This window comes from Gavialis gangeticus, unplaced genomic scaffold (assembly GCF_001723915.1).
Source record: "Gavialis gangeticus isolate Ggan-Ray unplaced genomic scaffold, GavGan_comp1, whole genome shotgun sequence".
Taxonomy (NCBI): domain Eukaryota; kingdom Metazoa; phylum Chordata; order Crocodylia; family Gavialidae; genus Gavialis; species Gavialis gangeticus.
The window spans coordinates 64,679,847-64,693,986 of NW_017728994.1; the positions used below are offsets into that span (position 1 = coordinate 64,679,847).

Genomic DNA, 14,140 nt, shown 5'->3' on the forward strand with positions numbered 1-14,140 from the left:
TCAGGAACAGCTGCGAGGCTTGGGGCGTGCTAAAGGGGAGGTAGGAGGCATGCATAGCCCATAAGGCTGGGGTGCACCAAGTCACCCTAAGATCATAGGAGATAAAAGGCAGCCTCCCATATAAGACTACATGAGATCAAAGACGTGGCGGGCGAGAATAAGAGGGTGCTGATCTCCTAATTGCCACGGCAAGGGGGCACTAGCGGGATCACGGCCGCTCATAGGCCCCACTCCGTGACAGTATCTCAAAGCACTACACAGGAACACAATACATAGCTTATCATCCCTATTTTACAGAAAACTTTAACATTTTCTGAAGTTACTAGAAATGATCTGTCCAACTTGAACGGCCCAAATTTCCAGAAAGTCTTACATATCCACCTTCTTTAAATTAGAATCCTTTAAGACCTCTAACACTGGCAAAAATTAAAAAAAAAAAAACAAGTCTTCCAAACTTACTTTTGAAATCCTTGAACATATAGTAATGGGATTTGGGGGAAAATTGCTTAAATGTTTCAGTGTTAAAAACTGGTACCGTAACTCAGAAGAAGTCTCATCTCTGTTACCCTACTCCAAAATACTGGTGGAACACATGGGATATATTCACATCTCCAAAGTATGGGATTTGAACAGGAGTGAATGTTAAACTTTAGTTGCTGATATTAATATAGAAAAGTATCCTTATTAGCTGAGAAAGGCTAAAGAAAAACCCTTCCTCCTTATGCTCTTCCTTCCTTATAATTAATGTTGCTATTGGAACAGAGTCATTTTGACAGATATCAAGTTGTACTATTGAAGAATTAAGCAAAAGTATGTTTTTTTCCTCTGATCCTACAGCACCTGACAATTTTAGTTTGTCTTTTAGGAATCCTGTGATAAATCAAAACATATATCAAACAAAAAAAAAAAGAACTTTTTTTTAGTCTCTAAATTATGAAATGTATTTAAAAAAAGACTGCTGTCTTATAATACAAGGTAATTTGTGTGTAATATTTAATTTGTTTTTGTGGCACACCTTGGCAAATGCACTAGGTCAAAATTCATTTGTGTACATCTTAATGTACATTTATTATTATAAATAACCAAATAAAACATTCAGCACTGGGTATCTAGTAATAATTAATAGAATTGAGCAGGTCTGGTCCCAATCCTCCTAACTTCCCTTCAAGGCAGCTTTGCAACTAATTTCATTTTCTCATTACCAGACTATGCAGTAAAACCATAGCAGAGAATAGCTGTTTAATATCTGACATCAACTTAAGTAGATGATAAATGAAAAGTCCATCACTGGGGTAACCAAACGCCAGCTCAATTGTTTGTGGGGCTGGTGAGACGTATTGCAAGCCTATTAACATTTTAGTGGCCAACCCCCAACAGCATGTGGCTGTAAGCAACATCCTATTGAACCATATCCTGTTGTGTTTTATTTCTCTTCATTCGGCCTAAGGGAGCAAATTTGAGTTTACTGAAAGGGTTAACTAAATTCCATGGTCAGGGAACTATGAAGAAGTCAAGACTCCTGGATATGAGACAGCCAACTCTGGATTCTGTGAATATGGAGCTGCAAACTACTACTGTATATATTTCCAGCTCTGTAGAAGTGATGCTAAATTCCCTAAAATTGGTTATAAAGTTCTGTAGAATTTCAGAAGCACTGCTTATGACCACAGTTAGTCTGAGGCATTTAGTTTAAGAATGATTAATCACAAATGAATCAGTCTTTTGTTTCTTTTCTGACATTTCAGAACCCTTTCTAGTGTTCCATCTATCTGATGTCTGGCCATGACTTGATACTGAAGTAGACTGTTTGAAATACTTCCATTTACTTTGGCCTGCATACAAGTCTGGATAAAGTTTTCAGTCAAAACACCTCTTCAAATCACAGAATGGCCTTAAAAAAGTACATGGAGTGATAACATGGCAAGGAGCTATTAGTTGTGTTTTACATTTCAAAGTATTCCAATTTTTATTTACAAACTTAATAGAACAGTTTCTGTAAAAGCAGACTATTGGCCAAAATAAGTGAAAAAGTAAACTAAAACCAAAGGTACTTTGCAGACAAATAATGGCATTGAAGGAGCTTGGGAAAAGCTAGAGGGTAAGCACGCTTAGTCCAAATAAAAACCTCCTTACCAAACATAAAAGAGTCTTGCAGGACCATCAGTTTAAGGTCAGTGGGTAACCCAAGTTAAACATTAAGACAGCAAACTACACACAGTGTTTTGACACCAAGAAAGCAGAAACGAAAAGCAATTTGAGGCCAGATACTAGTTGAATCAATTATCATCACTGCCACCACCACCACTACCATCATCACTTTCAAAGAAAAGGTCTATGAAATAAAATACACTTTTAGGTCCTTCTCAAGTTCAGTAGACTGGAAGACTAGGCATGTCAAAGAACGTATAGCCACTGAGTAACAGTTCTCAGTCCTCAATTAACACAGGCAAAGCAATACATGGAAGCTTAGTTCCAAAAAGCCTTAAGAACAGAGTCCAAAAGGTCTTAAGAAAAGGCATCTCACATTATGAATCTCGGAGATGGTTTCTCAGACTTTCCAATGGTTTGCGTTTTTTCCAGCACAGGGACCAACATAGGGCTCCTATATACATACAGGGAAGTTGTTCTGTCGCACTGTAATTACAATGTGTCAGAGCAGACTTGATTAATTATGTCTGCTGGAGCGTGGTAATCACCATGATCCAGCACACTCCAGTGTCAGGTGTATCAGTGTCCCAGTGCTGAAAAATGGCAGTGGGATGCTTTAAACTAAAGCTGATTCAATGAGCTTTAGCTCAAAGTGCCCTGCCGCCATTTTTCAGAGTGGGGATGCTGATACACGTGATGCTCCAGGTGCTTTTAATTAGCGCAGCTCCACCCGCGCCCCCCCCCCAAGCATGTCTATAATTGCCTGCATCTACCAGTAATAGAGTTCAAAGAATATTATCACAAGATAATCTGACCCAGTGTTTCTCAACCCTTTCAGACTTAAGGCTCCCCTCATTAGACTCAAGGCACCCCTTGGAAAATGCCGTTCTTAGTTTTCACTCATTTTTTAGTACAGAAAAAAGCTAGAGCAATTCTTCTGTTGCAAAGAACTCAAAAAGACCACAAAATGGTTTTAACGCTATGAATTCCTATTTAAAATCTCTAGGTGTTTCTACAGCCAACAGTGCTAGCATTGCTTAGTCCCCCACAGCACCCTAGAAAGGATCTCAAGGCACCTCTGGGAGCTATGGCACCCTGGCTGAGAAGCAGCATTGTAACCTATCCTGACATAAATATGATAATGATATTCATTAATGCTTTTCATTATGAATGTTCATTATGAACATTCAGTTTCTATTGGGAGAATTACTGTTCTCCCAGTAGAAATCCAAAGTGTATAAATTGCCCTGGCTTCTTCTCCCCAGGCAAATGGGAGAAAAATAACCCCAGAACAACCGGGGTTAAAATTACTCCCAGGAGAGTTTCTCTCAGGAGACTGAACATCTGCACACTTTTCAACAGCTTAACTCCTCCTGGGGACTAGGAGGAGTGGAGCCAGAGGAAAAGCTCCCTGCCTTCCCAAGACAGGGGTCACAATGGCCTTGAGAAGGCATGGGGGGCAGCTGCCCCCTTCTTCCCATAGACGAGGTGATGAGGGGAGCAGCAGCTACCACTCCCTGTCTCTTCCCAAAATCAGGGAGTCTCTGGTTACAGGAAAAGGCACTGCTGGCTCCTGCCAGCTTCCCCTTGCCAAGGCTGCTGCCCAGTTGAGTTGTGGATGGCAATTTACAAGCTGTCAGATGCAGGGCTCCAGAAACGTTTCCTGGTTCCCCCCTTGCTTCCTTCTCACCTAGCTAAGACACTCCCTCTCCCAGCCCTGCTCCCAGCTGTTGGCAAGAGGAGGTGACAAGAGGAAGCCAAGCGCTGGATCAGAGAGGCTTTTCCCAACACCTGCTCCCAGTTGCTACCTTTTAAAAACTGCCACCCTACAGCTCACCTGAGGGGTGGGGTGGCAAGGGAAAGCTAGCAGGAGCTGGGCTGGGGAAAACCTCTGCATGCGCAGTTCCAGCCCCAGCCTGGCTCTTAGCTCCTCTGATTTCCCCTTACTGCCCATGCCACCCAGCTGACCCAAAGCAGTGCAAGGAAAGGCAGGATGCCATCCGCCTGCCATAAGGCACCCAGAGCCTTTTTATAGTGGCTGATACTGCACCTTCCCTTCCCTGCACTCCTCTGGGCCAGCTTGGAGGAGTGTCAAAGAGTGAGGACTACCATTTTACAGGGGACAACTAGGAGAGTTTCCACCAAGCAATCAGTTGGCTGGCAGAAAAAGTGGTGTTCTCCCAGGACAGAACTGCCCCTGGCTATCTATGGCAGCTTCTGTTTTTCAGCAGCTCAAGCAGTGGTTTTCAAACTTTTTAGACTCGAGGCTCCCTTCTGACTGGACGCACACTTCATCTAACTCAAGGCACCACTTGGATAATGCCAGCTCTTTGTTTTCACTCATTTTTGGATACAGAAAAATAAATGAACAGTTTTTCTGTTGCAAAGAACTTAGAATGACCACAACATGTCAAAATGTTTATCTTGTGAACCATGTTTGCACACCTAACAGTGCTAACATTGTGCAAAACCCCACTACACCTTGAAAACAACTCAGGGCACCACTGGGTGCCACAGGACCTTGGTTAAGTATCACTGGGCTAGAGGAATGCCTGTACAGTCCAGCTCCCGGGCTACGTTTCTACTGGAAGAAACTTTTCCACACTGACAGTTAATAGGACTATAGAAACCGTTATGACTGTACTTCATGTGGATTTTATTTAACTCATTAATAAATATTAATCCATTATGGGAATAAATCTTTAGAGGGTCAAGAATATAAAAGAAGCTAACATGAAATATTTTTTAAACATTTCTTCGCCCACTTGCAACCTAACAATAATTTAATTGGTGCTGTGACTGCTGCTTTAATCACCTTTACAGTCAAATGGTGCATGGGGTGGGTGGACAAACATAACTCCTTTTTAATAACTACTGCTGTTACAGGTCTGATTCCCAAGGCTGAAAAACTACACTTTAGCCATTCAACTCTTGCCTGGAAATTCAGAGTTATTAAATGTTACTACATTGCCATGAGATTCCATTTCAGAAGATTCTATTTCAGTACGTTCTACTCTCTGATCTTCAACTGGCATTACACACTATTTATCACTGCATGCCAAAAATTATATCAGCATTTGTGGAAACAGCATCTTTTGCATGAAAAAGCCACACGTTTACCACCAAAAATGTAATTTGTTCTTTGCCAGTACAGTACTCCAACTTGCTCAGCAGTTCTGTAAAAACAGTCTGCAGCTGCACTGTGCTTTGAGTAATTGGTTTTAAGCCCAGGGTATACTTGAAGAAAGTCAACAAAAGCAAGATAATCTTACATAAGGATTTAGATTAAACACAAAAATCTAGTACTCCAAAGAATTAAATTAAAATTGAGTCAATCTAAAACAGTACATATACATTTTTAATACTTTTTTTTTTTTTGCTTCAGTGAAATTCACCATCTGTGTTCAACTATCAGGGTAATGAGTATAAAAACTGCAGAGGGGACAACCTTCTGTCAGCACTTTAGGTTGCCTTACAGCACACGCTGTAACCACAATGATCTTATCCAGAAAAAGGAAGTCATCATCAGGTAAGCACCAGTCAACGATTGCCTAATACTATTCGCTTAGTTTTTAATGTCCGAATAGATCTTGGCCTCGATAACAAAAAATCAAATCCAAACAAAATGTGCCCTGTAGCATAAGAACATATGGGCTAGGGACAGAAATTACAAAAACTGCTATAGATGATTTGAAACCAGTTCAAATCTGTAACACAACAGAAGTTAAGTCTGCATAAACCACTTTTCAAAATGGCCAAAACCAGTTTAAGATAACTTGGATGGATGTAGTATCAGACTTCACTGATTTAAATTAAATTGGCTTATTGAACTTGTCCCAGATCTCCTCTGAATTCAAGTTAACTTCTGTTCATTACCCTCCTTGGCAACCACCATTGTTGTGTAGAGATGTAAGAGATGAGAGGATACATCTCTGATGGCTCTATTTAAGAGCTATTAATAGATGCATCATTCATGAATTTGTCGAGTCTCTTTCTGAATTTGGCTTTACTATCTGCCTCTATAACCTCCTGTGATGAGTTCCACAAATTAACTATGTGCCGTGTAAAAAAAAAAATATTTTCTCTTGTGAACTTTAAACCCATCTCCTGTTAATTTCAGTGGATGTCCCCTAGTTGTAGAATTCTGGGATTTGGTGAATAAATTCTCTATTCACTTTGCCCAAACACTTAATGATTGTATCGACCTCTATCATACCCCCCTCAGCTTCCTTCTTTGCAAGCTGAATAACCCTAAGGTTTTTAGTCTCTCATAGTATGGTAACTTCTCTGTAATCGTGACCATTCTGGCTTCTGTTCCCTTTCTTAATGATACCTAATATTTTCAGGTAAAAAAAACTTGATCGTTGGTTTTTTTTGGTGGCCACTGCACATCAAGAGCCATCAACAACGGCTCCAAGGTCTCTTTCTTAAGTTGTAATAGCCAGTTTAGAACCCAGCACTGTACAAGTATAATTGAAGTAATTTTTTCCTCACATGCATTACCTTGCCCTTGTCGACACTGAACTTTATCAGTGGCCCATTCTCTTAGCCTGCTGAGATTCCTGCATGATCTCACTTTTAACCTCCCATTTCATAAACGTATGCACACTTGAATCAGGTTTGGGTATTTTTTTAACATTGTTTTGTATTTCTCAACTTTTGAGCCATGATTATTTTTAACATATTTACCTTATATGTACCTTACAGACAGAGAATACACAACACCTCCACTAAAAGGCCCCAAAGCTGGATTGTACTACACACAAGTGGACCACTACTCCAATTATTCTAATAGTCCTGCAGAGGCAAAGCAGTCTGCCCACACAGGATACAACACAAGATCAGTGCCTTCAAATTCAGATCCACATCAAAGTGAAAGCAATTACACCACAAGATCACCAAAGTAACTTCAGAATAATCCATAATTCCCAGGTCAGACATTCCACCCTCAATCACCTTGCGGGCAAAAAAGACGGGGCTCACACAGCACTTTAAAAATTAACAGATGTGAACCCTCACAGACCAGGTGACACAGGGAGACTGAATCCCAAAACCATGGTACCTTCATAAGGGATATCCTGTTAGCAGTCCCTACTTAAAAAATTAGAGAAATCCCAGCTCAAGCACTTCCATTGAACACAGCTGCATCAGCATGGCACAGGGTGATGGCTGATTATCCAGGTGATCCTATTCTAAGCCTTTTCTACCTTTATCAGTTAAAAGTAAACTTCACCTGGTAACTGACTGGCAGCAAGCTGTAACAAACATGCTTCTATCACAATTTACCACCGATGTGAACAATCACATTCTGCACTAGCTTCAGGTTTCCAAATGGCTTCAGGATGTGTAATCCTGGACAACAGAATACAGGACAACAACAAACACATAATGGTGATTCTGTCACCCCAGCCACCTCCACCCCAAACACCTCCTATCTTCTACCATAAAATTGTGCTTATCATAACATCAGTTTAACAACCTCTAGCCATATCACATTATTTTTCCAGACTGACATCAGCACAGAGAAGGTGGCATGAATTTTACTACTAAACCTGGGACCAAGCAAAGTGTTCAAGATATAACACCAATATGACAAATTAGGAATTTCTTACTTAATCTATAAAACTACCACCCACCCACATATAAATCCACTAATCACTCCATATAAGCACTATCCATTTCAAAGCCCAATTTTCAAGTTAGTTTCCAGAACATTACTCAGAAAAGTGATGAGGAGTGATTATAGAATTATTATCAACCTGGTTGTCAATGACATCACATGTAGTCACTGTTAAACAGTGGAAAAACCTGAAATCCTTCCATAAATCTGCACTCACCCAGAAGCAGCAGCACCACCTCTTCTGCTATTGCAATATAATACATGCATAACTATCTCTACTTTTGAATTCTACTCTGCATGCAAATACAGAATAATTACAAATTGGGACACAGTTTTCTAAGAGGATTAGGAAATATAAACTGGATAAAGACCAAATTCTACTTGTATTTATACCTTAAGCAACCCCACTGAGGTTGGAAGAGTCACTTCAGTGTAAGTGAGGGCAGAATTTTGTTCCAAGTAATAAAGAATTGGATACAGCATTTCAAAACAAATGTACTACCTAGTGGGAACTTAATAAGAAACACCATGGAAACTGGAAGCATCCCCAGAAGATCAAATTTGTGCTGGAGTCAGTTTCAATTACCTGCACAACTCACGGGGCAATCTGATTCGAAGACAGGTTGAATTGTCATTCATAATAAAACTACAAAAAGAGTGTTTAAGTCAGTCATATGTTAAAGCATTTACTCTTCATAGCTCAATAGCTTGTTGGCTAGTCTAATATGCTGAAGTGTGCATGAGCTTTATTCGATTAGGGACGCAAATTTTATACTGTATATTAGAGTTATTGCCAGTGGCAAAAGACAGATGTTCTTAGCAATAATAACTCGAAGAGCTGGGACATGATGTTTGTCTTCAAGTCGATGAGAAATAGAATTCGGTTATCATTCAGGTGATTTATCAAGTTAGATACATACTTCTAGAAATGTTGCAGTGCTGGTTGCTGACTTGTTAAAACTGATGCTTCAATGGCCCCAAGTCATTCTAAACTTCTAATGCATACCAAAGATCGCAGCCAGCAGTCAAAACAGATAGTGCACCTATACACGTGATGGAGCAGACTTGAGTGCTAATTAACACACTCCAGCAGCCTCCATATCATGTGTATTCAGCATCCCTGCATTTCAAAATGGTGGCGGGAGCACTTTAATTAAAGTGTGTCAAACGAGCTTTAGCTAAAGTGCCTCCACCACCACTTTGAAGCATGGGGCACTGAATACATGTGATGCTGCAGGCACTTTATTAAAGCACTCTCTTCCCCCCTCCACCTCAGAACACATGTATAGACAGACACCCATAGATCCAATTACTGATGTGACACACTATAAAGATACTAGAAGACAGAAATGGCACTTTGGTGTTAACTTGTGTGCCTCCCTTAGAAGTTACTGATAACTGTTTTTTGGGTTGGCTGGCCCATGAAGATGATAAACTTATGCTGGCAGAGGAAAAAGGGATGAATGTTTTTAATACAGAACCAGAATTATTTTGTCAGCTAGGAAGGAAGGACTCATCATGGTCACAAGCAGCATGGGCCACAGTAAAAGCCATTGGGCTCTTGCTTCATTTTCACTTAGACAGTCATCTCTTCAAGCTTTATGGACATGAAAATTTTTTTTTTTTTTGTTTTCCTAAAAGAAACTAGCACTCTCTCCATCAATAATTGCCCCCAAAGTAAGTGCAACTCTTATTCACACTTGACATTTTCCTGTTAATTCAAGGTACTGCTCTTTTGTTCTTGATGAGAGACCTACTAAAAAAAAATGCAATTAACCTTCTACATTTAAATATATTATTTTCTATAGTGAGAAAAAGATTATTTCAGCTACCAACAGAAGCATTCTAGCAAAAGAAACATTTCTGACATTAATTTTATTCTGTTTACTGTAAATTTTTGGTAGAAGTGCAGATTGACAGGATTAAAAAAAATACGATACATCTATATGGAGGTTAAGAGCATCCTGAATTACATTCCATTTTTTTCCTATAATGAAAGGATCTAAATCCTTCTGAGCCAGGTCACAATCTAATTTTTTTTTTTTTTTTACTAATGAGGGTTAGGAAGAACCTTCTCTTCATGAGTTTGTTCCCCCTCCCCCCAAAAACCTTTACACCATGGGATTTCTTGCATCTTGCTCTGAAGCTGCTGCTGCTAGAGCAGCAGTTCTTGACCATTATAAACTCAAGGCAACCCTTGGAAAATGTCAGCTCTTAGTTTTCATTTGATTTTTGAATACAGAAAAATAATAGAGCAATCCTGCTGCTGCAAAGACTCAAAGTCCACAGCAGAACAGAATGCTATCTATTCCTATTTGAAATCTCTAGGAGATTGTGAATTGTGATAGGTGAATTGTGTTTGTACACCTAACAGTGCTAACATCGTGTGGTATGCTGTAAAACCCCTCAGAGGATCTCAAGGCACCTCAGGGTGCCATAACATGCTGGCTGAGAATCACTGTACTAGACTGTTTAATGGCAAGCTGTCCACTGGTTGCTCCATAATAGCAGCTTCTGTGTCCCTAATAGAAAAATGAAGTGAGAGAAACCCAAATGTACCCAACACCCAGGCAGCATGCGATCATTGCCAAGGGTCAGTGAGCAACATTTCCATAAACATTCAGTCAAACATGAAAAAGAAAACCTCAATACATGGAATGACTTACTGTAAATATGAAATATCCAGGTAACTAGGTCATGTGACATACTGACAACCCTGAAAACTGCCATGCGTTATAGGTTTCTAGCCAATTTATAATAAATACCACATGCAGAGAAATTTGTAAAAAAAACCTGAATTTTTAAGCCAAGTTAAATAGTAGGCAACATGAGATTTAACCATGTAAAGTCCACGTTAAAATTCAATATAGTATTTTCATAATTTTTATATTTCCATGACCACTGACAAACATTTCAAAACAGCATTAAATAGGCCAATGGAATAATTAAAACACACACATTACCTTATATCTCATTTTAGGGCATGAATGAATGTAGAAACCCATGTAATAATAAGATAGATCAGGAGCTTTTTCATGGAGTTGCCTAGTGAAAGCAATTTCTCTGTTAATGTAAAAGAAAAGGGAACAATTAATTACAAATATAGGTTTGTATATAGTATTTGTATAAAGGAAATATATTACACAGATATGTACATCTTACGACTTACTTAAAAGACCAAAATCCTACCAAGTAAAGAATGAAAATTATAAATTCAAAAGTAAGTTTAAAAAACCAAACCAAACAAAAACCTCACAAAACCATTTAAAAAAAAAAAGCCCTCATTTTTGCATTCTATCCTGCCAAGTGGCTGATCTAAAATTCAAACAGCAAGTGATTAAAGGTACCCATTTAACAAGTTTCTTGTTAATATTCATGCACACTGGAATTCTATAGAAATCTGGCCCAGTCATTGTATACAGACAGGCTAAAACTGTACAGGCACACATCAGAGTATTTTATAAATCAACAAGTTTCAAGGAGAAGCTTCTTGTTTATTCTATTATATGTGGTCTGGCAATTCACATGCAAATATCTCCATCTGTATGCAGCAAAATCTATTTTTCACCTATCTGTCTGTTGTGCAATTTTCTCATCTAATTTAAAAGCGAAAAGCATCACAGTATTCCACAATAACTTTTCCTTTTTATAATACGGGTACCGGGCAAGTGCTGCTGTAGCAAAGATTGTCAGTGTTTCCATTATAAGGCCCATTTTAAGGCATTTTGTAACTTGGCAGTATAAATTTGCATCAGACTGGAACTTGGATGCTAGCTCCTACTTTCAGTGCCTAATGGTACATGCGTTTGGGGAAGAATGGTCTAAAAAGCAGTTATTTAAAAATGGCTTTAACTACTAAATTAGCAATGGGAATATTAGAAAATACTGAAACATGAAATTTAATTACAATAGAAATTAAATGCATTTCATATTTATATTTTCAACTGTAATTCTATACCAAACTCAATGAGTACTTTACTGTGAATCAACTGAAAGAGAAAAGGGTTTAAAAGGAAAAATACCATCTTCATATCTGTAATTAAATTTTATTTCCTCCTGGACTAAATCTTGACTGTGATTTAATCCGATAAAAGCAGGATGGCGAAAGGGTATGTCAACACCATATACTGTAGTGCTAACTTAAATTAAGAAGCAATCTAGTCGTGGTGGCACAGAGCTCTGCATGGGCTAAAACTTAAGGTAAATTAGCCTCTTGCAGATCTCCATACTACCACACCTGGACAGAGAGGCTAACAAGGGTTACAGAAGGCTGACAGTCTACCTATGCTCTGCAAACCATATAAAGTGCATATGTAAAAGGGATGGCAGATCCCTTTAATTACCTTATCTAATCATTGTTACAGTTAGAAAATGATCGTGAGAATTTGGCAAACTCTGGCAAAACACAGTAGAAGTTGCTGACCATACACTACTACTACATAGACATCAATTTTATTAGGATTTATATGCTGCCCTTCCCAACCAACACTCAGAAAATGGCTTTCATTCTTTTGTTAAGGAAATGAATATAAAACTTTAAACCAGGATTATAATGCTAAGCAAAACAGTTCTACTAGAATCTGGCATATATTCTTCTTTCATAAAAAGAAGGGATTGCGAATACATGCTTTAGCATTCATGAATTCGTGCCATCTTCAAGAGACTGAACTTCATTCTGGGAATGGAAATAGAGAAATTCTCAGTGCATCTTGTGGTCAGTTTGTATCTTCTGATGAAAATCATTAAAAATGATACAACTTTTCAAGTAGCTTTCTTCTAACTTACCTTGTTCTTTACTTAAATTTCTACACTCACTTGAATCTCTTTCTCCATAAGTTCTCACAATAGCATGCAGTGGAACGGACAAGACTGCAGTGCAGTTTCGGCCTCCTCAGAGTAAAATTGGCAACAGCTTTCGTGATATCAGATTCCTTGTCTGACTTCCTAAATTCTCGCTAAACCTCTAATTTTTTTGAAGGAAGAGTAACATTAGACTGGCCCATTCTACTACTGCTAGAATACATCTTTATTGCCTCAAAAGTAGCAGGATTTGTAAGTTGGCCTCAAAGGCAGGTGAACCATGAAAACATGTTGCACTTACATAAAAGTTTAGAATTTATTATGTAGGAAATTCAAAATCATTCCAAGCATTCACAAGCTTGGCCTGTGTCTCTACTATTTCACAGAGTAATATGATACATACAAAAATAAGGAAAAAACCCCACATATTTGAAAATATAGCATATTGCATATGCTGAACCCCTCTGAAAAATTATTTTTATTTAGGCAAAAAAACTGGAAAAGCTAGACCAGTAAAGTAGTAAATGATTCCAAAAACAAAATGGTCACTTAGATAATATCGTGAATGTTCTTAAAAAACTGTTGTTACTAGTAACTCCGGAACTCTTTCCAATTAATTTTATGAAATTGCTGTCATCGTTAGATACTTCAGTAAATATAGAAATCAGCCACTTACTAAAAGGGATCTCACACACACACATGCGCGCACGCGCACACAACCAGAGCATTAGTTCAACCTGGCTCTGCAGCATCTGTATAGATCGGGTGCTTCAGCGGGGCTTTTTGGTGCTTTTATCTTAAGTTAATTCAATCTATCTAAACCCAATGTGCAGAGTTTAAAGTAAAACACTGGGGTATTCTTGTTTTTGGGGGGTTTTTTTACATCTGTAAGCAAGCAGCCTGTAACAGGGAACATTCTTGGGGCTGATTTAACCATGGCCCACCCACTTGTTTCTGAGCTAACCACCCACCTTCTCATCCGCCACGCCTTGTGGGTAATAAATTAATAGATGTCAATTAAGTGGGAGGCTGCCCATTTTCTGCCCCAATGCCAGGGGACGACTTGCGGCTCCATTCCTCCCCTACACCGCAGCCCAAGCCTCGCAGATGGCATCTAGATGTCCTCACAATGACTGGCTCCCACACTGGGCCCCTGAACCCTACTAATTGAACCCCACCTGTATTCTTCTCTTCCGGCGGCCTATACCACCTTCATCTATGGCAAACATGGCTCCCTGAGCTGCTTCCCCCTCATGGGTGTGGTCCCCCCCCCATCCAGGATCTGTGGCTACTACCCCCCACCCACCTCCAGGCCAGTGGGAACCCCAGGCCCTCAGCTCTTGGGCGTTCCTTGTGGTGGGCCCCTGGCCCTTTGACCCTTCCAGTCCTGGCTCCAGCATTGAGCCATCAGGGGAAATGTCAGACAGGTTCATGAGTCCATGGCCTCATGCGCTTCATTTGGGGTCCACCTTCCAGACCCTCCAAACAAAGGGTAACCCACCCAGCTGTGGGGGCTAGGGGTTAAGGTGCCTGGACCCGCCTTTCACCAGGGTGGTAACTGGCCTGGCATTT

At 39.5% G+C, this 14,140-nt stretch overlaps 1 protein-coding gene across 2 annotated transcripts in view; it reads right to left on the minus strand.

Annotated features, from left to right (window-relative positions):
* Window positions 1-14,140, minus strand: part of ATE1 (arginyltransferase 1) — a 215,528-nt gene that overhangs the window by 104,356 nt on the left and 97,032 nt on the right. For both annotated transcript variants that reach the window (XM_019502934.1, XM_019502933.1), the window contains one exon: window positions 10,732-10,831. In XM_019502934.1, coding sequence (XP_019358479.1) covers window positions 10,732-10,831 — 100 coding nt within the window. The remainder of the gene's footprint in view (window positions 1-10,731; window positions 10,832-14,140) is intronic.